The sequence below is a fragment of the Salvia miltiorrhiza genome, chromosome 2 (assembly GCF_028751815.1).
Source record: "Salvia miltiorrhiza cultivar Shanhuang (shh) chromosome 2, IMPLAD_Smil_shh, whole genome shotgun sequence".
Lineage (NCBI taxonomy): Eukaryota > Viridiplantae > Streptophyta > Magnoliopsida > Lamiales > Lamiaceae > Salvia > Salvia miltiorrhiza.
In genome coordinates, this window is record NC_080388.1 from 34,632,902 (window position 1) to 34,654,900 (window position 21,999).

Genomic DNA, 21,999 nt, shown 5'->3' on the forward strand with positions numbered 1-21,999 from the left:
TACGTATAAGAAGTGTTCATCATATATAGGTGTTAACATGTATATTTGATTCTTTGTATCCAAGGATCTTCAAGGAGGAAAAACGATATGCAAATCCTTACATGACTGATGCAGAGTTTGAAGTCGCGTTTCACAACGAGTTTATTCTGTGGTTTAACCATTACGTAAGAGACGATAAATTTATGTTAAATATACATTTACTTACTCTAAAATTGGCTAGCAAACTTAAATGATATTTGTGTGAAACAGGTTTGTCGTCCTTGTAACGACGAGTTGAACCCTTATATTAGATCGCTTGCAGCTGGACCATTAAGGGAGATTGAAACATACTCCGGCTATTTCGTGAATGGCTACAGGTTTCACACAACTGATCATGATAGAGAGAGTGTGACTGTGAACAGTGGCGTTTGCATAAAAGGTTCGGTCTATGGTAGTGATAGAGATGTGCTAGACTTTTATGGGCGTCTGCAAGAGGTTTGCGTGCTGGAGTATCCGGGGTATCCAATTAAGCAGACAGTCTTGTTCAACTGTGAATGGTTTGACTTGTCGGCTCAGGGAACTTCTATTGATACAGACTTCAAGTTAGTTTCACTGAACCACACACGAAGATATAAGAAGTATGATCCCTTTGTTTTGGCGAGTCAAGTAGTTCAAGTGTTTTACTGTCCCTATCCCAGTACGAACCAATCAAAGAAAAATTGGTGGTCAGCATGCAAAGTCAACGCAAGATCTAAGGTTGAAGTGTCTACTGCAGCATCTACATCAACATTAGATCAACCATTTCAAGAAGAAGTGGTTACTATTATGCCTACTCACACAAGTGTAGGCATTGAACAACCACTTCTCCTTCATCCCCTCGGTGGAGTCGTTGAGATTGAAGATGACGATGAAGCAGAAGACGATGATTCCCCGTTGACATCTAACGATAGTGATGATGATAGTAGTGATGCTTATGAATAAATGTAAATGCACATTTTGGTAGAATTTGATTGCAAATTTGTTATGTTTGTTTGTTACTGTTAATGTTATGTGTCGCTATATATTTGTTAATTTAATTGTATGCAACAGGCATCATGTCTACCTCTCGAGGTTTGTTGGGATTTGGGAGGCGATCTGGCGTTAATGCGCCAGAAGCTACAGCAGATACATCTGATGGGTCTGGGACGCATATTTCTGGGACTCCCGAGACTCCCCAGGCTTCTAGTAGTTCACGGGCTAGAAGGCCTAGGGGCCCTACAGCTGCCGCTATCAGAGAGAGAGAGGTTAAGGCACCTGATGGGAGGACGGTATTTCAGAGGCATCCTGAGACTGGGTAAGTACATTAGTTAAAATTATTGTTTCTCGTACACCATGATTAAGTTAATCAATTACTTGTACACAGTGTTTTGTTGGAGCCCACTGGCCTGTCCAAAGCTTGCACGTGCACATTTAAGATGTTTGAAAACCCAGGCGGGTACACATGGAAGTTGACGCCCCCGGCGATGAAGGATAATTTTTTTGATGAATTACAGGTACAATTAAATTTATAATACATATAAATATATCATATTAAATAGTTAAAATGTTTGATATTAAATTAATTCTCTTTCTTTCAACAGAAAGAGTTTACGTGGCAGCCCGATGATGAGCATGACGTGAGGATCATGTGGGAGACAAAAGCCCGCAAAAGGTACTCCGACATGATGAGCGACTACAAGACAACTCTCAAGCAGTGTATCAGCCAAGGGAGAGAGATGTCTAGGCCCGCCTGGATGACTCCCGATTTCTGGACTGGACTCCGGGATTACTGGCATCAGCCCGAGGTTGAGGCTGTTTCAACTCGAGCTCGTGCCAACCGGATGTCCGAGCCCGATGGGGAGGGTACAGGGATCAGTAGGCACGTGGGCGGGTCCCAGTCGACTCGTATCCTGCAGCAGTATATGGTATGTAATTAACAAATAATTAAGTATATAAATTAAATTAATATATTGACTAATATAACTTATTTATCTTATATAAATGCATATACAGAGCTTGGATCCTGGTACTCCCCAGGATGCACCGAACTATGCCACCTTCCTCCGCCTCCACACGTACGCCGACGGAAGTTATACGTCGGAGAGAGATGCTAGAATTGACGTAAGTGTTTAAGTTTATTCAAATATTTAGTGAATGTATTTATTTTCTAACAATTATGCATTGTTATGTATGTATTAGGCCGAGGTTCATCGACTGGCCGCTGCCACAGGACGACAGGAGCGGCTAGACGAGGTGTATTTGGAGGTGGTGCAAATTGATAGGTCACGGATCTACGGCGTCGGGAGTGCCGGGCAGAGTCAGGCTAGTAGGGGGTCTATCCGCAGCACGGGCACTTCTGCGGTGTCTCAGCAGCTTTATGAGACACGGATCTCCACGCTGGAGGAGCGATTGGCGGCAGAGCAAGCACAACGCCAACAGATAGAGGAGCGCATGGCGGCAGAGCAAGCAGAACGCCAACAGATGCAGGACCGCGTGGCTCAATTGGAGGCGTTTATGAGGATGTATAATGCTCCGCCACCTCCACACCCTGATGCCGATGATGATGATGATGATGATGCTTAGACTTATGTTTATGTTTTCAAACAAAATTACATTTGCACTTTCTTTTCAAATTTATGTTTTATTGAACTATATATTTCAAGTGCTTTAATTATTAAAACTATAAATGTTTTATATATTTATGGCAATGATGATGATGATTGCATTTAACATAAACAAATAAATTCAAATCACATTATAATAACCAAATTAAAACACTTTTGGTGTATTAATGTTAAAAAAAAAAAAAAATTAATTAATTAATTAATTAATTAATTATTAAATATTAATTAAATATTTTACCGACGATAAAAATAAGGACCGAAACGAACTCGCTCACTAATTAACAACATATTTAAGGTATTATCTCAACATATTCAAAAATTATAATTATATGAGTGAGTATATAGCATTTAAATGAATTAATAGATGTAGATATATCAATAATACGAGTGTTCTGTACTGGTGATCACTCGAAAAGAATTTCAAAGTTAAGCGTGCTTGACACATAGCACAAGCAAGATGGGTGACCCACTGGGAAGTCGGGTCGCCGACTGGGAAGTTCGTCTAAAGTATGCAATACCGTATAAATACGGAAATAAATTGTGGATATACAATATACAATAAAATAAATAAATAAATAAATAAAATAAAATAAAATAAAATAAAATAAAATAATAAAATAAAAAATATTACCGTGGGCAAAACGCCGTCGGTAGTTACCGACGGCAATTTTCCCTCGGTAAATACCCGGCCATCCTCCGGCGTGAACCACCGGCCGGCGGTAGATTTTTACCGACGGCGATTCGCCGCCGCTAGTTAGCGGCGGTAATCGCCGTCGGTAGTTTTCCGGCAAGGTCAGCCGGACTCCGGTGGCTCTCTACCGACGGCAAGATAGCCCTCGGTAACTAGCGGCGGTGTCTGCCGCCGCTATTTCTCCGGCTAGGCTCCGCCGTTTAACGGCGACAATTCCGGCGGCAGCGCCGCCGTTAACTGCCGACGGCGGATGTTCGCCGCCGTTATTGTCGTTGCCGACGAACCGTTTAGCGGCGGGAGATTGCCGCCGTTATCGCCGCCGGTAACACTATTTACCGGCGGCCGTCTTTTTTTACCGACGGCATTTAGCCGTCGGTAATCAGCGCTTTTTTTGTAGTGGAAGTTCCTATCTTGCATCAAATTAATGAAAGCTAAATCCATATATTTATATATACATCCATTAATTACTACTACTGTTTAAAAGCAAAAAATCAGTATTATTAGTCTGTAAGAACATAGAATTTAATAATAGTAATAATATAATTCGCACATTTTCGTAAGTTGAAAAAGCATAGCAAGAAGCTTTTAAAAAACAATAAATCTATGCGGGCACATTATAGCCACCCAAAAACTAGTGTATAATAAAGAAATATTGATTTATTTAATTTTTTAAATAAAAATAGGATTTAGTTATTTTATTATATTCCCTACATTGTACTTATTTTTTTTAATTTTTGTTGCATTTTTTATTTTTAATTTATTTTTTAATAAAAATAAAAAGAATTACCAAAAAATTGCAAAAAATAACTACAATGTAGAAAATATGATAAAATAATTAAATTTTATTTTTACTTTAAAAAATAAATTAAATAAATTAAATTATTTTTTATTTAGGTAAATTATGGGTGGCCACAATATGGTTGTGTAGCATTAGTCTTTAAAAAACGAACAGTAAGAAAAAGAAACATAAGAAGAAGCCAAAATATAAATAAATTAAAAGTAGTGCGTCAAAAGGGTGGCGCAACCTTATTCCATGTTATTAATCACTCTGGACGAAGAGTAGTGCAGTGACATGCATAAATAAAAATTACAATTAGTTTTGCAAGCGTGGGAAGTTGTAGCATTGGTCCAAGCTGGATGCGGGGGCAGAGGCGGTGGCGGTGGCGGTGGCGGAGTTGGTGGCATCGCAGTAGCCGCGGAGAACGTTGCCTTCTTCAGTAGTGATGCCGAGGGTTCCGAGCATGGAGGGCCAGCACTGATGCTCAATGACTCCTATGGCGGCGCAGCAGTTGGCGCCCAGCTGAGTCTCCCCATTAAGGAAGAACATAACCACTTCTGCGCTGCAGGATTGAAGCTCCGACAACGCATCCCAGCACGTGCTAGGCCCCTCTTCCGCCACTTTCAGACGCGCTGCTAAATTTCTTGCCGAGACCATGGCCATGAGGGATGATGCTACAAGACCAACGACGACAACTGCGACGAGCTTAGCCATGTTTTTTGTAGTGAATAGATATGCGTGATACTTGGTGTTGTGGAGAAATGGGAAGATTTATATTCTATATATAGGGGAAAGATGCTGCATGCAAAATTATGAGGAATTAATGGGCGAAATAAGTTGTGTTGGAAGAGGAAAGGGCTGAGAATTCAGTAAGTTTTTGTGTCTCTCTAACTCCAAAATCACTTGATCCTCAATTTTGATGTTTACTTACGACCCCTTATTCATACTTACGTATACTGTGTATGATTGTTGTTCTTGTTATCATTGAGTAAAGTTTGGTATTAATAGGGGTGTAATCGAACCGAGCCGAACCGAATAGTGGTGTGCTCAAGTTTGGTTTGTTAAGTATCGAATCGAATCCCGAACTTTATTTACCGAATACTTTAAGGCTCACGAGCGGCCACGAGCCTAATCGAGCCTATACGAACTTTCTAAATTTATATTTATATTCAAAATATTGATTATTTTATTTTAAAAATAAATTATTTTATTTAAAATAATAAATATATTAATTAATTTCTTATAACAAACAAAATTAATTAGAGATTTAATATAATTATTATTAATTTTAGTGGATAAATATAAGTTATGTCTACTAATAATTTAAATTTTTCAAGCTGAATCACTTGACGAACATGTTCACGAGCTAACGAGCCGAATACTATTAAGCTCAAGTTTGGTTTGTTTATTTTACGAGCTTCTCTAAACGAACTTGAACGAGCTTTTTTCGAGCCGAGCTCCGAATAGTTCGCGAGCGGCTTGGTTTGTTTACAGCCCTAGGTATTAATGAAATAGAGCAGCAAATTAAAGGAACCATTTGCAACCCACAGTAGGAATTCACTTTTTTATAGTTTATAAGTGCTTTTTAATTTTTATTTTTCAAATTTAGAATCGATACTTAATTATTATTATGGTTCATTCATTTAATTCAAAGTCGGGTCATATAATTTTTTAATTTACCAATTTTTATGATAATTATTAATTAAAGTATATTATATATATTATCAACTTTTTATTGTTATAATAAATCTTTATAGAATAGTAAATTTTAATAACTACGTACCTTTTCCTTCCAATTTTTAAAAATCATTTTTTCAACCTATGCTTTTTCACAGGCAAATTTAGTTTTCGTTCCCATGCATGCCACCGTCTTTCCACTCCATTATTTTTCCGGTTTTCTATTTTTTTTGCTCTTTCTTTTATCTTTTTTATCTTTCTAAAAGTCATATAATTAATTTGACAAATAATAAAATATTTAGTATATATATATCAAATTAAAGATTATGATAAAACTTTAATTTGTTATATATCATGTTAAAAATAAAATTTAAATAAAAATGTTATATATAGAATTCATAAGACTCAAACTGAATTTTTTTTCTCTCGATCTCTTATTATTTTCCAATGTTATCTTTGGTTTATGTTACTTTCTTTATTTCCTTTTGATATTTTAATGTTATTTTAAATTTATTTATTACTATTTTTCCATTTTAATTTCTTTTGTCTATCGAAAAAATCTGACATTAGCCTATATCTATACTACAAAAAAAAAAATTCTACTAGTAACATGAGGCTTGGTAGCTAATATTCGTGTCATAAAAAATAGTAGCGTTTGAAAGTGTAACTATTAATAATTAGCTATATCATCAAATGTCACTAATTTTTATGACACACATAATAGCTACCAAGCCTCATGTCACTAATAATGATTTTTTTTTTTTTTTTTGTAGTGATATGACTATATCTATATAATATATAAAACCTATTTATTAGTGTCTTCTATAACAAATTTGAGTTTTTGGTACTACATAATACCCTATTTTTCTTTCATTAATCTCACTCCATCCTACAATTTTTTTCTTCCCGTTTTTTCGTTTTTTTCTTCTTCTAGTTTTTTTCTTTTCAAATATAATATAATTCGAATAGTTCGTTTTAATTTGATATATATTATACGAAAAATGAATTTAAGATTTAAAATTTATAGAACTTAGAAATTTTAAACAAAATTATTTTCTCTCCTCCCTCTTATTATATTCTTTCTCTTATTCTTTTTGAATTTTATCTTTTTAATTCTATTTTCTTTATTTTTTATCATAGCAATATATATATATATATATATATATATATATATATATGTATAGTTTTTTAAAATACATCAAACATAATTGTCTTGCTTGATTAATTACAATTGAATGGTCTAACTATTTAAATTTTGTGATTTATAAATTCATAATTAATTAATCATGAATCATATGTAATTTAATTTTAAATATTTTCTTTTAACTATATGATAATAGTTTAAATCAAACCACAGTTGTATTTCTTTTAGCCATAAACCACCTTGAAACTAATAAACTTCCACGAATCTTGTGTTAAAGTGCCAAATAAAGAGAGTATAAATTAATTGAACTTCATTTCCTACAAAAAAACATTGAATATTAATCCCTAGCTATTTGAGTATACGTGCCTATATATGTTTGATACGTACATGATGGCAATAAGTAAGAATAAACGACCGAAAACTAAGCATTAAAGTTGACGATTTAATTGATTTGAGAATTCATGAGTTACAGAAACTTGCTGAATTCCCAGCCCTTTCCTCTTCCCACACATCTTAATTCGCCCATCAATTTTGTATAGCGCTTGCAACCATTTCCCCCCTATAAATCTAGCTCCCACTGCTTTTCCCCATCACCATTCATCATTCACACATTTCCTCTCTCATCAATCCACAATATATAATGGCTTTCTCCACGAAGCTCCTGGCAGTTGTGGTGGTGGCTGTGCTAGCGTCGCCCATCATGGCGTCGGCAAGGAAAGTGGCGGAGTCGAGATGGAGCCTAGCAGCGCGTCTGAAAGTTGCGGAAGAAGGGCCTAGCACTTGCTGGGATGCGTTGTTTGAACTTCAATCTTGCAGCGGAGAAGTGGTGATGTTCTTCCTGAATGGGGAGACTCAACTTGGGGAAAACTGCTGCAGCGCCATAAAAGTGATAGAGCGACAGTGCTGGCCCTCCATGCTCGGAACCCTCGGCATCACTACTGAAGAAACCAACGTTCTCCGTGGTTACTGCGATGCCGCCGCCACTGCCGCCCCTCCGCCTCAATGCTACAATTTCCCACGCTTGCAGTTGCAAAACTAATTCTAATCCCTATTTATGTATGTTTTAGTCACTCGGAATTTGCTTCACTCAACACGTACGCACTTATTTTGTTACTCGTTAATAACACGGGATAAGGTTGCATGCACTGTCTTGTCTCGATTTTGCCCTTTAATTGTTCTATAGATTATGCTCCTCTTTATATTTTTCATTTTTGAACATTAATTAAGTGGCAATTATCACAGTTAGAAATACAGTATTAAAAACTTTAAAACATGCAAAAGGAGTAGTTTTAAAGTTCTTAACTATGACGAATCATCCAATTGATGGTAGAAGAGAAATGCAAGATCTTTCTCTCCCACTTCTCCACATCACCAAATGTCACATATTTGCTCTCAAAAGTTCACACCAAAAAACACAATAGCTTTCTCTCCCCGCGGCTCTGCTTGCAGCGTCCCTCATGTATCGAGTGTCAGCGCGCCTCAACATGGCTGAAGAGGCGGGGTCCGAACTGTTAGACTATCTCTTATATAGTACAACATTCTTAAATAAATACTCCATAATTTGTATCATTTTCTTTGGTTCTGAATCCTGATTTGGGTTCAATATGAAAATTAATAATTTTGATAAAATAATAGTACTCCTTATATAATAATTTTAAGATCCTTATATAAATTTATGGTTCCATTATCATAAATTAATTATCTTCTAAATTTATAAAGGGATAACTAGGAATGTCAATGTGGCCAATTAACTCAGCAAGCCCACTCGGTTACCGATTTGGGCTAGAAAGTTTATGAATTTTTTTGACCTATATATACTTTATGTTCATCATCCTGTACTTCTAACAAACAACACACAAAAAAAATCTATTCTCTTTTACTCCGACAACATAGCTTCTTTAGCCTGATCCCAATACAGACTTACAAGCACTTCGTACATGAACTGTACATATATGTAAAGTAAGCATATTATGAGGAAATGTCTCTATATATTATTAATTGAACGTGAAAATTAAGTCTAAATTTTAAGTATATTTGTATGTATGTGCACGTTGAAAAATGAGAACCTTATATAAATATTAAACAGAGAATGAAGACAAAATTCACTTGAAAATATGGCAGTGCACAACTCAAACATATAACACATGAAATCATATATTTTAATGTTGAAAATTCTTGACATAATCTAGTAATATACAACGAAAATTACCATTAAAGATAAGATCTATATTTACAACCGTATCATGTATAGAGATAATAACACAATGTTAAAAGGGCGAAATTTGTATGTAGCCCTTCAATAAAATAAATAAGTTAATATCACACCCCATAAAAATATAAGTTTAGTAGCACAATCCTTGTAAATGGTCAAATATATCCTTAATGGTCCCTACATCTTTGACTTATTTAAAATTTTCTTGTTTTTTTTAAAATAATAGTACAATTCAACCGTGCAACTAAGTAAGTATAGAATCTTTCATCATTATCAACATATTCTTTATTGTCTTATTATTGTCTCTCTCTAAAATCAAAAAATTGAGAATTTGATATCCGATATACACGGTTCCACCTATTTAGGGTTTAGGGTTTCTTGCATGTACACGATTTGGAAGAGAATAAAGAAAGTGCATGAATTTTCAGCCTTTTGCAGCCGAAAAGTGGTCAAAACAAGAATCTTATTTCAAATCATTCCCAAAAAAAAAAAAAAAACAAATCTTGCGAATATTGAGAAGACACGGTTATTCACAAGCAAAAGCTACCGTGCAAAATTTCACCCACCCAATGTAGAATTCCTTCAAAACAATACACGCCTTTCTCTCTTGTATTATTATTTTCAGCTTCTATGCAAATTCAAAAAAAAAAAAAACAGATTGAAACGGAACTCACGCCGCCTACTCACCGTGCACTCCATACAAACCAAATCTACTTCACGTCGGCATTTCACCGATCCACTATGAGTGAAACAGAATCAGATTACGAGAGGGAAGAACGACCACGACAAAGAATTGAACGGACGAATTCTAGGAACGAGCAATATCCGACGCCTCCTCCGGTAAGAATGACGTTAATATTTGATTCTACCGTTGTCAAATTGTGTATAGTTAATTTCGTGTTTGAAATTATGAAAGTGGCAATCTGAAAATTGTGTTTAAAATCATGAATTATGTAAATCTGGAAATTTTCGAAGAAACCGTGTACCATGCACGGTTAGGTTAGTTCTTGCATACACGGTTTCAATTTTATAGTACACGGTTAAGTTTAAATGATGTATTTGATACTAATATGCTGTATTTGTATATATATGTTTTGGGTTGAACTCACCGTGCACGATTGTGCACGGTTTCAAAAAAATCGTGCACGGTTGTAATTTTGTAATTATTTTATGTTTATATGAACTTTGGCGTGTTCTGATGTGCACAATTCAACCGTGCACGGTTGGTTTCTTGGATTTTTTATGCACGGTTCTATTTTCATGCACAATTTTTTTTACGTTTGGTCTTTAATCATCATTTTGAATTCATTGCAGCCTCCGAACTATGTTTGGTTACGTCCGCACATGCAAGGTTATGCCGGACGTATCAATCACTACACCCGGATACGAACATTAAAGGAAATGGAGACGTGCTTGATGCATTACAGATGTTATGAACAATTTAAAAGTGGTCCCGTTTGGCCACTAAGTTGATTTGAGGAGGCAGGAGAGTGCGAATACCGCACTGCACCATCTTCTTGCACGGGAGTTGTTCGACGAGTCATTCGGTCAGTGGGATAAGGGTTCCACGTTGGTGGACACGACATATGTTTTGGTGCATTGGAGTATTGTTTGGTGACAGGATTGTGCTTCGGGCCATCCCCGCAGGGTTTTGATCCTAATGTGGATCACCGAGTTGGGGAGGAGAGTATATGGCACCGAGTATTTAAAGGCAAGAGGGTGGCTGTGAGGGATCTGCATAAGTAATTTACTAAGCATAAGTTGGGCCGTAGGGCGGAGGATTATTTGAAGGTGGCCAACATTCTGGTGGCGTATGATCTCATCTTTTGTCGGGATTATAAATACGTGCACGATTGGGTGTGGGCACTGGTCGAGGAGCCTCAGGCATGGATCGACTTCCCGTGGGGCTCTTTCTTATTCCAGATTTTGTGCCGTGGCATGACTGTGCTGAAGAAGCATCCCTCGGAGATTAGCGGGAATAGGAGGACGTACCACTTCTATGGTCCTATATGGGCATTACAGATTTGGTCGTATGAGGCCGTTTCAAGGTTGGGCATCGCCTGTGGGGCTCGAGACACGCGCTTCCAGATGCCATGATGCTTGATGTAGACGACTTGGAAGTCGCCTGCTGACTTCACCCACTTTTTCGATGTGGAGAAGGTAATTATTGATGTCTTAAAGTTTTAATCCTTTTATTATGTTATGATTGACGAATAATTAAAACTGATTGATTCATTTTTGTGCAGCGCGAGTGTCACCAGACAGCATTTCTGATGCTCTTGTGCTGATTAGACACAATCAAGAGATCATCAGGCTGACCAAAGCAACTCCTCAGTCAGTGGAAGAACCAAGTCCAAGACTCGTCGTTCTCAATAGGACCAAGCCCAACTTCAAGAGGAAATATTCCTTCGTTTCCATCCTTTGTAACAGCAACGAACAAAATGCCGTCGTTCATTTCCTTCAGATGGGTCCCGTCTACGACGATGACCGGCCTCAAGTAACTATTCCCAAAGACAGCCACGCTTTGTCCAAGTGCAACAAACATATGATGGAACTCGCCATTAGCCTTCATCTCAAGGTCATATAACGTACTGGGATTACTCATTCTATGCATATACAAATACGACGGGAGCATCTGATAGGAGTTCCCAAAATCATCATACATCATCTCAGTCGCGATGTTTCTTGCACGGAGAGCGAAGCTGTAATTGATCTCAATCCCGAATAAGCGCTGCATCTATGAAATCATCTCCTTCGGCTTCAAAACGACCCCTTGGACGACCAATTTCCGTGCAAAATACTTTCCAACAACCCTCGCCGAAATCTATCTCGGGGCAGTGCGATTCAAATTCGTGTGGCATGTATGATCCATCACCACCTTAATCACTCTCCAAATCGATGCACTCTGAACGGCTCACAGCATGAACGGACAATCGTTGACATGCTTGCAAACAAACCACAAACGAGTCTTACTGGAACGATCCACAGCGTACTCCACGTGATTCTCCACGTAGTACAGGCCAACAGTGATCGCCAACTCATCCTTCGATCGGAATAGAGCCCCCAATGATAATATCCCGCTCTCCAGTATGTTAGAATCCTCCCAACCTAATGCCGGCGCATCGTCAAAATCGAGTACTGGAATCTCCCAGTTACGTGTCTCAGGCTGCTCAACTCCGCCACAAGGCTCGACATCGGGCTGCTTATCCGATATGAAATTTTGAGGCCCTGTCTGTCTCCAAGCTTCTTGTTCAGTCGACACTGAATCCAATATCTCTCTATGTCGTATCGCATCTTCTTCCTCATCCGAAGAGTCGGACTCGTCTTCCTCCTCTTGCAACGATGATTCGTCCCTATTATTATCTTCTGTCGGGATACTTCTTCCAACGTCCGTCTCGGTAGGAAACACAGTAGACCGCTGTGACTCATAATATCCCCGCTCCTAATTCTGAGGAACCGCAGCCGCAGATTGTTTGGCCTTCTCGATCACGTACACAATGGGATATTTCTTTTGCTCGAAAATCAGATGGTTCAAATCTGAATCAGCCTTCAAAGCCACTTTTATTTTTCTCCATTCGTCTGTGGTCGATGTGTAATAAGCATATATGTGGATCGACCATCCTCGTTTAATTACTCGTGCACCTCTTGCATCAACTTCGCATGACAAAGCTCCTCCTTCGACATGTACACGACAACCTCATCGCCGCCTTCATACTCGGTTAAGTTCCACTGACCACTATGCCGTATAACGATTGCTTGAAACGACATCTGCTTCAAAACGATAAAAATACAACATTTAAATACACAAAATAGGAAATCGTGTACTCAAATACATGAAATAAATATACAGAAATGCTAGAAATAACATAAAAAAACATCTTAAACCAAACCGTGTACAGCAAAATCCCTAGCCGTGCACAACCGTGTTCACAACCGTGCACGGACAAACACTAAGGGTGGAAAAATAATGTAATTTACGTACATAGTGTTTTTCAAGAGTTTTTCAAGTCCAAAACATGTATAAGTCATATATATAACATAATTATCGAAATAAACAACACTAAATCACTTAAAATTAAACCGTGCACTAATAAATACTTGTACACGGTTTCGTGCACGGTTTAATGCACGATTATATTTTAATGTTTAAAGTTATCTAATTTAGTTCAAAACAATATTATAATCTCCCTCAAAAAATTTCACATTCAAACAACACGTAGAAAGCCAATCGTGCACAACCGTGCACAAAAGAACAGTAACCGTGTACTGTTGAAATTAAAAAAAAATGTTTCACAAACCTTATGCAATATAAGACTTCAGATCAATTTGTTTTTGAATTTAGAGTAACCTTGCACCCGTCGAGCAATATGTTGAGAGAATTTTCTTGTTTCTAGTTCAAATTTCTAATGAATGAACAGATTTGGTTGGTATACACTTATTCTCTCCTTCATTAACTAACCAACAATCTCAAGTACGGATGAAAATTTAAGGTTTAATGTTTCCTTAAAAAGTGCAAAGTCTGCAGCCTAACTTCTAAACATAATAAATGTGCATAAATCACGATTTCTTTCAAAGTAAAATCATAAGTATGAAATTCTCGTGTAATTTGTAAGCAGCAATGTATGTTAGGGTCAGTTTTTTGACTTTTATTAAACATATAAATATATTAGATGTCAACATCAACACTTTTTGAACACTTTTTGACTAGTCATAAGGGTATTCAAGTCCTTTCACTCAAAAGGTGCTACTAAACTTATATTTTTATGGATGGTGATAGTTAACTTATTTCTTTTACTAAATGTGCTACTATTATGTATAACCACATGTTAAAATAACTTACTTGTTGCATGTGTAGTAAGCGATCTCCTTTGACACGATGGCGCTAGGTTTTTCTCTCTAAGTCTCGCCGTGATCTCTCCTGCTTTGCCCGCTTGCCATCGCTGACCAGCAATTTTCTTCGGTTCGGCCATGGCTTATTCTTCATCACTATCACAATTTCCACCACTCTCCAACAACTTTGTTTGGCCGAGTTCTTCAACACACATGGTGGTGCCTCTTCCACCGTCGTCATCTACTGTCACCGTTTCAGTCCGCTCCGATGACGTTGATATGGTGGGCGTTCTTTTCCCTAAGATTGTTGCGGTGGCGCTGAAAGAGTTACACCCGACGCACCAATTAGATTGGTCATTTTTATTAACTGAATATATTATTAGATTGGTCATTTTTATTAACTGAATATATTAATTTTTTATTAACTGAATATATTATTTTAAATTTAATTTTTCAATTTTTTAAGCAAAAAATTAAGATTATTTTAATTTGTAGGCTGACACACAACTTAAAAAAACGAGACATCAGTGAGTTTAAGGAAAAAGAGTTACCTTGGTTAAGTTTTCATTCAAAACGTGCCAAAACTTTTGGCTATCAACTTTACAAATCCGGATCTAGGGGTAATAAGTGACAGAGAGGAATCAGACGACATGTCGCCGATAACCCCATCGCTCTCATCAGTCATCGCGGTGGGGCAGTGGCAACTTCAGATTTTTCCCAAGATCTCTTCAACTGTGCGAGATCTAGCTCGATTGAGGAGGCGACGAGGATTGAGCTAACCTGATTCATTCGAAGGGAGCGTCGAAGCCATGGAGCAAGAGAGGGCAATATTTAGGGAAGTGATCTGGGAAAGATAAGTGAGATTGGCGGCGAGTGAATCAAGAGAGAGGCCTTGAATCACTCGCTCGAAGTGGAGGAATTTACGCTTCCAAATGAGGGGACTGTGAATGGTGTCGACTGCGAAAGATTTGAGAGACAGGGAGAGAGATTTGAAGAGGTGGCGACTAAATCGAGAGAGAGTGCAAGGAAATTAGGATTGGGGGTATAAAAGTCAGAAAGGGCGGAGGGATTAGTGAAGTAATAAGGGTAAATTTATTTAACTTAATGCATGATTAAAAATCCTTATTTTTTCTTAATATTTACTGTAAAAGGAAACGTAATAAGTTTCGTGGAACGACCTAAAAAGGAATACGATTTATTATTATTATTATTATTATTATTATTATTATTATTATTATTATTATTATTATTATTATTATTATTATTATTATTATTATTATTATTATTATTACATAATAAAGTAGAAGCTATGAATATAATTACCCAATTTTTATTGGAGCAATCCATCATCTATTCCTCTTTTCTAGGGTAATGGAACACGATGTATGTATATGTATCAATGTATGATTAGGGCTGTCAAAATGGGCCGAAAATGGCTCGGCCCGCCCGTAGTTTTGGCCGGGCTGGGCTAGGATTTCCAAGGCCCAAAAAAATCGGGCCTCCTTGGCCCGACCCATGCGGCCCGCGGGCCAAAAAGCCCGCCGGGCTTTCGGGCCTAAATCGGCCCGTCAGTATAGAAGGTGAAAATTTCGAAAATTTATATTTCGTCCCAAATCCCAATCGGCCAATCCCAGTGGACCCAACCCAATCTAAGTCCATTTCTTCAATTGATGACAATGATGAGTCGAAGTCTAACTTAGGATTTAAATTAGCAATCAACAATCAATATTAAATTATTTTTACTTGGAAGATTTATTTATTTTTGATTATTTTTTGTGGTTGTTATTTCATTCCAGTTGATTTGATTACTGTATTAATTAATTTGTGAATAAATCGTTTTCAGTTTTTGTTGTTTTTGCAATTAGTTTTTGGTTTTTACTTGTATTCATATTGTTTACATTTAGTTTTAGTCATATTTGTTTACATTTAATTTTAGTCAATTATGTAATTTAGATGTAGATTGTTTAAGGCCCTTTTTGTTTCATCGAATTTGTCTTCAATTTTTTTCTTTAAATTTGATTTAATATATTAATTTTTGGAACTAATATATATATATATATATATAGGGTGTGGTTCTAGAGAGAATTACATTATTTGTGAGAACGGGAGAACCATCAAATCTAATGCATTCACTGTAAAAATTAATACATCCGCTGTTAAAATTAATGCACTCAAAAAAATAAAAAAAATGCTCCATTCAGGATTCGAACCCAGGATCTGCATTCATCCAACAAGATGATGCATCCACCGTAGATCTTGATGATCGAATGGCTGAAAATGGTTCTCCGGTCTTCTTTTATTTATGGTTCTTTCCTGAACCTCTCCCTATATATATATATATATATATATATATATATATATATATATAGGGGCGCGCTCCAGTGAGACCCTCTATTTTTCGTGTAACATGAGTACAATGAATAAGACATAATACTAATGAACAAAACGTATATCTAATGAACAAGATGTATATACTGATGAAAAATAAAATTTTAAAAATTCGTAATGAATAAGACATATGTACTGATGAACAGGGTCGTATATGCTGATGAACAATGCAGTATATACTGATGAATAACAAAATTTAAAATATTCTGCTCCCTCCAGGATTCGAACCCTGCGAAAAAAAATCACCCTCCAGATACAATATCAACCATAGGGTTGATAAAATAAACGCACCAGATCGTGCCCTAAATCTCATTAAAATTAGGGGGTCTCATTGGAGCGGCCCCCTATATATATATATATATATTTATTTATTAATTAATTTATCAATTTTTGGCCTGTTTTGGCCCGACCCGCCCGGCGGCCCGTACATAGGGCCGGGCTGGGCTTCATTGTTCGAGGCCCGTTGAAATTTTGGGCCGGCCCGACCCGGCCTAAAAAATTGCCTAGGCTCGCTGGGTTGGGCCGGCCCGGCCTGGCCCGCAAGGTTTGACAGCCCTATGTATGATGCATATGACTCGTGTAGGAATAAATTTCTTTTTTGAGAATTTCCTCAAAAAAGAAAAAAGAAGTTTCTTTTTTGAAAAGAAAAAACCAACAAAATGGAAAACTCTATAAAAGGTAAATTTTCTCTAGTCAGACTACACCATATTATTAAAATCTTAGTCGTCCGTCCTTTAGTTTCACGCTCTTTATTTTCAAATAATTCCCATTATTTTAGCCTACCTGTTAACACTAATAATATTGATATCTTGACTTCACCTACATCATTTATCAATATAAAAACAAACAAGAGTTGATTTGTGTGCATCGATCTTTGACTGCAACAAGATGCCTTAGTTATCAAAGTTACAACAGAGATTAAAGAAACATAAATAACTTGGTTAAACCGAAGGGCCTAAAAAAACTGTTTATCATGGAAGAATGCAGCAAAAGAGTGTCACCCTTTGTGTTGATCTGCTCTCTCATAATCCACACAACAATTGCCGCAAACGACACCATTAAGCTTTCCCAGAGCATTAGAGATGGCGAAACAGTGGTGTCATCAGGTGGGATGTTCGAACTCGGATTCTTCTCTCCCCAAAACTCGAGCAATCGTTACGTGGGCATCTGGTACAAGGCCATACCTGTTCAGACAGTGGTTTGGGTTGCCAATAGAGAAGCTCCACTCACAAATAAAACCGGCGTCTTAACAGTGACGGAGCCCGGAATTCTGTCGCTTCTCAGCGACGCCAACGGCCTCATATGGTCCACCAACAGATCACGAAGCGTGCAGAATCCAATTGCACGGCTGCTGGATTCAGGGAATCTTGTGGTGAAGGATGCAGACCATGATGATTACCTATGGCAGAGCTTCGACTATCCATGCGACACGTTTCTCCCCGGCATGAGCTTAGGATGGAACTACACGAGCGGGGTGGAGAGCTACATCTCTTCGTGGCGGAGCGAGAGCGACCCTGCCCCGGGGAGGTACACAGCCCACCTGGATCCCACTGGATACCCGCAGATGCTGATCAAGGAAGGCGATGCTATCAAAAACAGGATGGGGCCGTGGAATGGTGTTAGATTGAGTGGTGCACCAGATATAAGCAATGATCCAATGTATATTCTGTCGTTGGTGAGGACTAATGATGTGGTCAAGTACAAGGAAGACACTCGCGATCAATCAGCGATTTCCAGGTCTGTTGTCACAATCGATGGTGACTCAGGCCGCTGGATTTGGAACAGTCAGGAGCAGATCTGGACTGTTTACAGAAGAACCGTCACGGATCCTTGCGATGCTTACAATTCTTGCGGTCCCAATGGGTATTGCGATGGGAACTCGCCCTTCTGTCGCTGCCTCGACAGATTTGAGCCTCGAGATAAACAGAGTTGGGACAGAGAAGAGTGGTTGGGTGGGTGTGTTAGAAGGGCGGATTTGAACTGTTCTGATGATGTGTTTTTGAATTATTCCGGGATCAAATTGCCAGATTCTACAAACTCTACAATCAGAGATGACAACATTACACTCCAAGAATGTGAAGCGCAATGCAAGAGGAGCTGCTCTTGCACGGCATATACGCGGTTGGATATAAAAGAGGAAGGGAGAGGATGCTTGTTTTACCATGGGGAATTGGTAGATATCAGAATTTTACTTACAGGAGGCCAGGATCTTTACATCAGATTGGCTTCTTCAGAATATGCTGTGTTTACAGGACAAGTTTCAGACCAAAATGGGAAGAAGAGAGCCATAATCATAGCGAGTTTGGCATCAGTAACAGGAGTGATTCTTGTGTGCTTAAGCATCTTTTGGATTATAACACGAAAGAGGAACAAGGAGGCGATTGTGACACAAGAAGGTATGTCTATATATGGTGAATGTCCATTTAGGTTGAAGAATATATTACAATACAAGTGGATTTTCCCACAGCTGCAGGGCCATCTGGTGCAGATCATGTTAAAGAAGGAGAGCTGCCATTCTTCAGCTTCTCCACAATCTTGAAAGCTACTGATCATTTTCCTTCAAAGAACAAGCTCGGTGAAGGTGGATTCGGACCTGTTTACAAGGTATATAATACGAACAAATCCTGTGTCAAAATGTGATCGTTTTTTATTAGATTCCACGTTTGAATGTTTGATCTGTAGGGCAAGCTAGAAGACGGACAGGAAATAGCAGTAAAACGTCTCGCAAAAACCTCATCACAAGGAGTTGATGAGCTCAAGAATGAAGTAATGTTGATAGCCAAACTTCAGCATCGCAATCTGGTGAGGACGTTAGGGTTCTGCGCTGAAGGAGAGGAGAACATGTTGATCTATGAATACATGCCTAATCATAGCCTCGACTTGATTTTATTTGGTCAGACAAAATTATTCAATATGTTTATTACAATACACCAAAACAAAAGCGTCAACTCCCCAATCTGTTTAAACAGATCAAACAAAGAGTATGTCACTTGACTGGCGGAAACGGTTCCACATTATCAACGGAATTGCAAAGGGGCTGTTGTATCTTCATCAAGATTCGAGATTAAGAATCATCCATCGCGACCTCAAAGCTAGCAACATTCTGCTCGATGCAGACATGAATCCGAAGATATCAGACTTTGGACTAGCTAGGAGTTTCGGAGGGAACGAAACAGAAGCTCAGACACGCAGAGTTGTGGGAACATAGTAAGAACACTAGTGGTTGTGATGATGTATTTAAATATTCCATTGGTAACACTAATCCTCACTCCGTGCGCAGTGGATACATGGCTCCAGAATACGCGACAGACGGGCTCTTCTCAGTGAAATCCGACGTGTTCAGCTTCGGCGTGCTCATGCTAGAAATAGTGAGCGGAAAGAAGAACAGAGGATTCTTCGTCAAAGATGATAATCTCAACCTTCTTGGACACGTACGTGTAACAAATATGAATCGATTGTTATCATTTAAACAAGCATAACAAAGTAGGATGTTGTTGAACAGGCGTGGAGGCATTATAGGCAAGGGGAGTCGATCAAACTAGTGGATCCGGCTCTAGGAGAGGCGTTCGACGCGGCGCAAGTGGTGCGGTCGATTAATGTGGGGTTATTGTGCGTGCAGAATTGTGTTGAAGATAGGCCAAACATGTCTGCAGTGATATTTATGCTGGGAAATGAAGTTGCATTGCCTCAGGCTAAGCAGCCTGGATTCTTTACTGAGAAAGATGTTTTTGCAGACCGCAGTTTTAGTAGCTCAAATGCAGCAAATTCACAGAATCAAATAACAATTACAATGCCAGAGGGTAGGTAGATAGTTGCAATCCCTCTTTAATTTTTGTATTCAAATATATTCATCTTTATAAAGATTTGAAAAATATCGAGATCTAGACCTAGAATAGTTTGGGTAAATCATAACCATAGCGAAAAGAAATACACCTATTTGAAACAAGAAAAGTGAAATATTGATACTTTGAGCACTACATATTTGTTCTTTTTTTATTTGTTTTGATAGATCAAACAAGAATTATGTTACGAGACATAAATCCTAAGATATCGGACTAGAATCTTGCTAGAATTTTGATATAAAGGGGTATTTTTGGAATAATGCTAAATGCACATAATACGTGCGTACATAATGCCCTTGAAATTTTATTACTTAATTTAAACTATTATCATGACTAAATTATCCTTAATTTATATTGGTAAATTTCTAAAGATTTTATTTTCTTTTTTTAACTTTAATAATTTTGGAAAGTTATTGATTTATTTCCCAAGATATGGCCACTGTTTTTTGGAAATGATAGGTAACAATATTATTAATTTTTTTTTATTTTATCTAACATATTATTCGATCAATTTATTTTGGACTTTAACAAGTAATTTTTTTCTTTATCTTTTTTCTTTTAATATGACCACTTTTTTCGGCAATTGATATGCATTAATATTATTAATTTTTATTTATTTTATTTAACAATTATTTGGTCACTTTATTTTGGACTCTAAGCTCTAACTATTAATTTTTTCTTTATCTTCTTTTTTTAGTATAGCCACTTTTGTTTGCAAACGATATGTATTAATATTATTATTTTTTCTTTACTTTATTTAACATATCATTAGGTCACTTTATCTTGGACTGTAACTATTATTTTTTTCTTTATCATTTTTTTTTAATATGGCCACTTTTTTTGGCAATTGATATGTATTAATATTATTATTTTTTCTTTATTTTATTTAACAATTATTCGATCACTTTATTTTGGACTCTAACTATTAATTTTTTCTTTATCTTTTATTTTATGAGAGCGCTTTTGAAAATAGTCATTTTGAAGAAAAAAACACAATATTTGACCACTAATTGAAAAAATACAAAATCTGGCCATTTTTTACGTTTTAAGATTGTGTTGGCCTTAATTAGAACAGACCGGATTCGGGTTTTCGCGAAAGTTAGGCACACATGACACTATTAGTGCCAAAAGTACCAACCGAAAAAAAAAAATCTAATTATTTTCATTATTTTTTTGAACAAATTATTTTTATTATTTCGAGTTCCCTATTATAATATATTTTCTTATAGTGTATTTGTATTGAGTTATCGATCCATGTGATCAACGCATGATGACATTATTCCAAAACAATTATAGTCATTCACTTTTATTTTCTAGTTTTTATTTCTATGTCCCTAATTTGCTATGATTTTTTCGTTAACTTATACCTCTATGAAATAATCAAATAAATTAGCTACGGTGTGTTATCATTCGAACTATTAAAATAATTCCTTCATATTTTATATTTTTTATTTCAAGTTCCCTTTATGAAATAATCGAAGAAAGTAGCTAACGTCATTTATCATTCGAACCATTATAATAATTCCTTACTATTTTATATTTTTTTATTTCATATTCACTAATTAATAATGTCCTATTATATAATTTCATTGAGCAATCGATCGATGTGCTTAACGTATGATTTATTTTCACATTGTTACTAATTTGTTTTTGTTTTTATTATTTCGAGTTCACTAATTTATTATAATATATTTTCTTATAGTATATTTGTATTGAATTGTCGATCCATGTGACAACGAATGACATTATTCCAAAATAATTATAGGCATTCATTTTTATTTCCAATTTTTATTTCTTTTCCCTAATTTGCTATGAT

At 36.8% G+C, this 21,999-nt stretch overlaps 4 protein-coding genes across 4 annotated transcripts in view; 2 read left to right on the forward strand and 2 right to left on the reverse strand.

The window, feature by feature from the left end:
• Nucleotides 1-21,999, reverse strand: part of LOC131012154 (endoplasmic reticulum oxidoreductin-1-like) — a 606,214-nt gene that overhangs the window by 99,930 nt on the left and 484,285 nt on the right. The window lies entirely within an intron of this gene.
• On the reverse strand, nucleotides 4,285-4,848 carry LOC131012167 (egg cell-secreted protein 1.3-like). The gene has a single exon (XM_057940086.1). The coding sequence runs from the start codon at nucleotides 4,802-4,804 to the stop codon at nucleotides 4,406-4,408; it is 399 nt and encodes a 132-aa protein (XP_057796069.1). The 5' UTR covers nucleotides 4,805-4,848; the 3' UTR covers nucleotides 4,285-4,405.
• On the forward strand, nucleotides 7,372-8,002 carry LOC131012168 (egg cell-secreted protein 1.3-like). The gene has a single exon (XM_057940087.1). The coding sequence runs from the start codon at nucleotides 7,552-7,554 to the stop codon at nucleotides 7,948-7,950; it is 399 nt and encodes a 132-aa protein (XP_057796070.1). The 5' UTR covers nucleotides 7,372-7,551; the 3' UTR covers nucleotides 7,951-8,002.
• On the forward strand, nucleotides 17,233-20,215 carry LOC131012149 (G-type lectin S-receptor-like serine/threonine-protein kinase At4g27290). Its single transcript, XM_057940068.1, has 6 exons — nucleotides 17,233-18,737; nucleotides 18,809-18,945; nucleotides 19,024-19,234; nucleotides 19,311-19,548; nucleotides 19,622-19,772; nucleotides 19,844-20,215. The coding sequence occupies exons 1-6, from the start codon at nucleotides 17,315-17,317 to the stop codon at nucleotides 20,147-20,149; spliced, it is 2,466 nt and encodes an 821-aa protein (XP_057796051.1). The 5' UTR covers nucleotides 17,233-17,314; the 3' UTR covers nucleotides 20,150-20,215.

Excerpts from the sequence above, each read along its gene's own strand:
- LOC131012149 (XM_057940068.1), top strand. The coding sequence starts at position 17,315 with ATGGAAGAATGCAGCAAAAGAGTGTCACCCTTTGTGTTGATCTGCTCT. Across the intron at positions 18,738-18,808 it reads GGCGATTGTGACACAAGAAG|CTGCAGGGCCATCTGGTGCA; the intron begins GTATGTCTATAT and ends ATTTTCCCACAG. Across the intron at positions 19,773-19,843 it reads ATCTCAACCTTCTTGGACAC|GCGTGGAGGCATTATAGGCA; the intron begins GTACGTGTAACA and ends GTTGTTGAACAG.
- LOC131012167 (XM_057940086.1), bottom strand. The coding sequence starts at position 4,804 with ATGGCTAAGCTCGTCGCAGTTGTCGTCGTTGGTCTTGTAGCATCATCC.
- LOC131012168 (XM_057940087.1), top strand. The coding sequence starts at position 7,552 with ATGGCTTTCTCCACGAAGCTCCTGGCAGTTGTGGTGGTGGCTGTGCTA.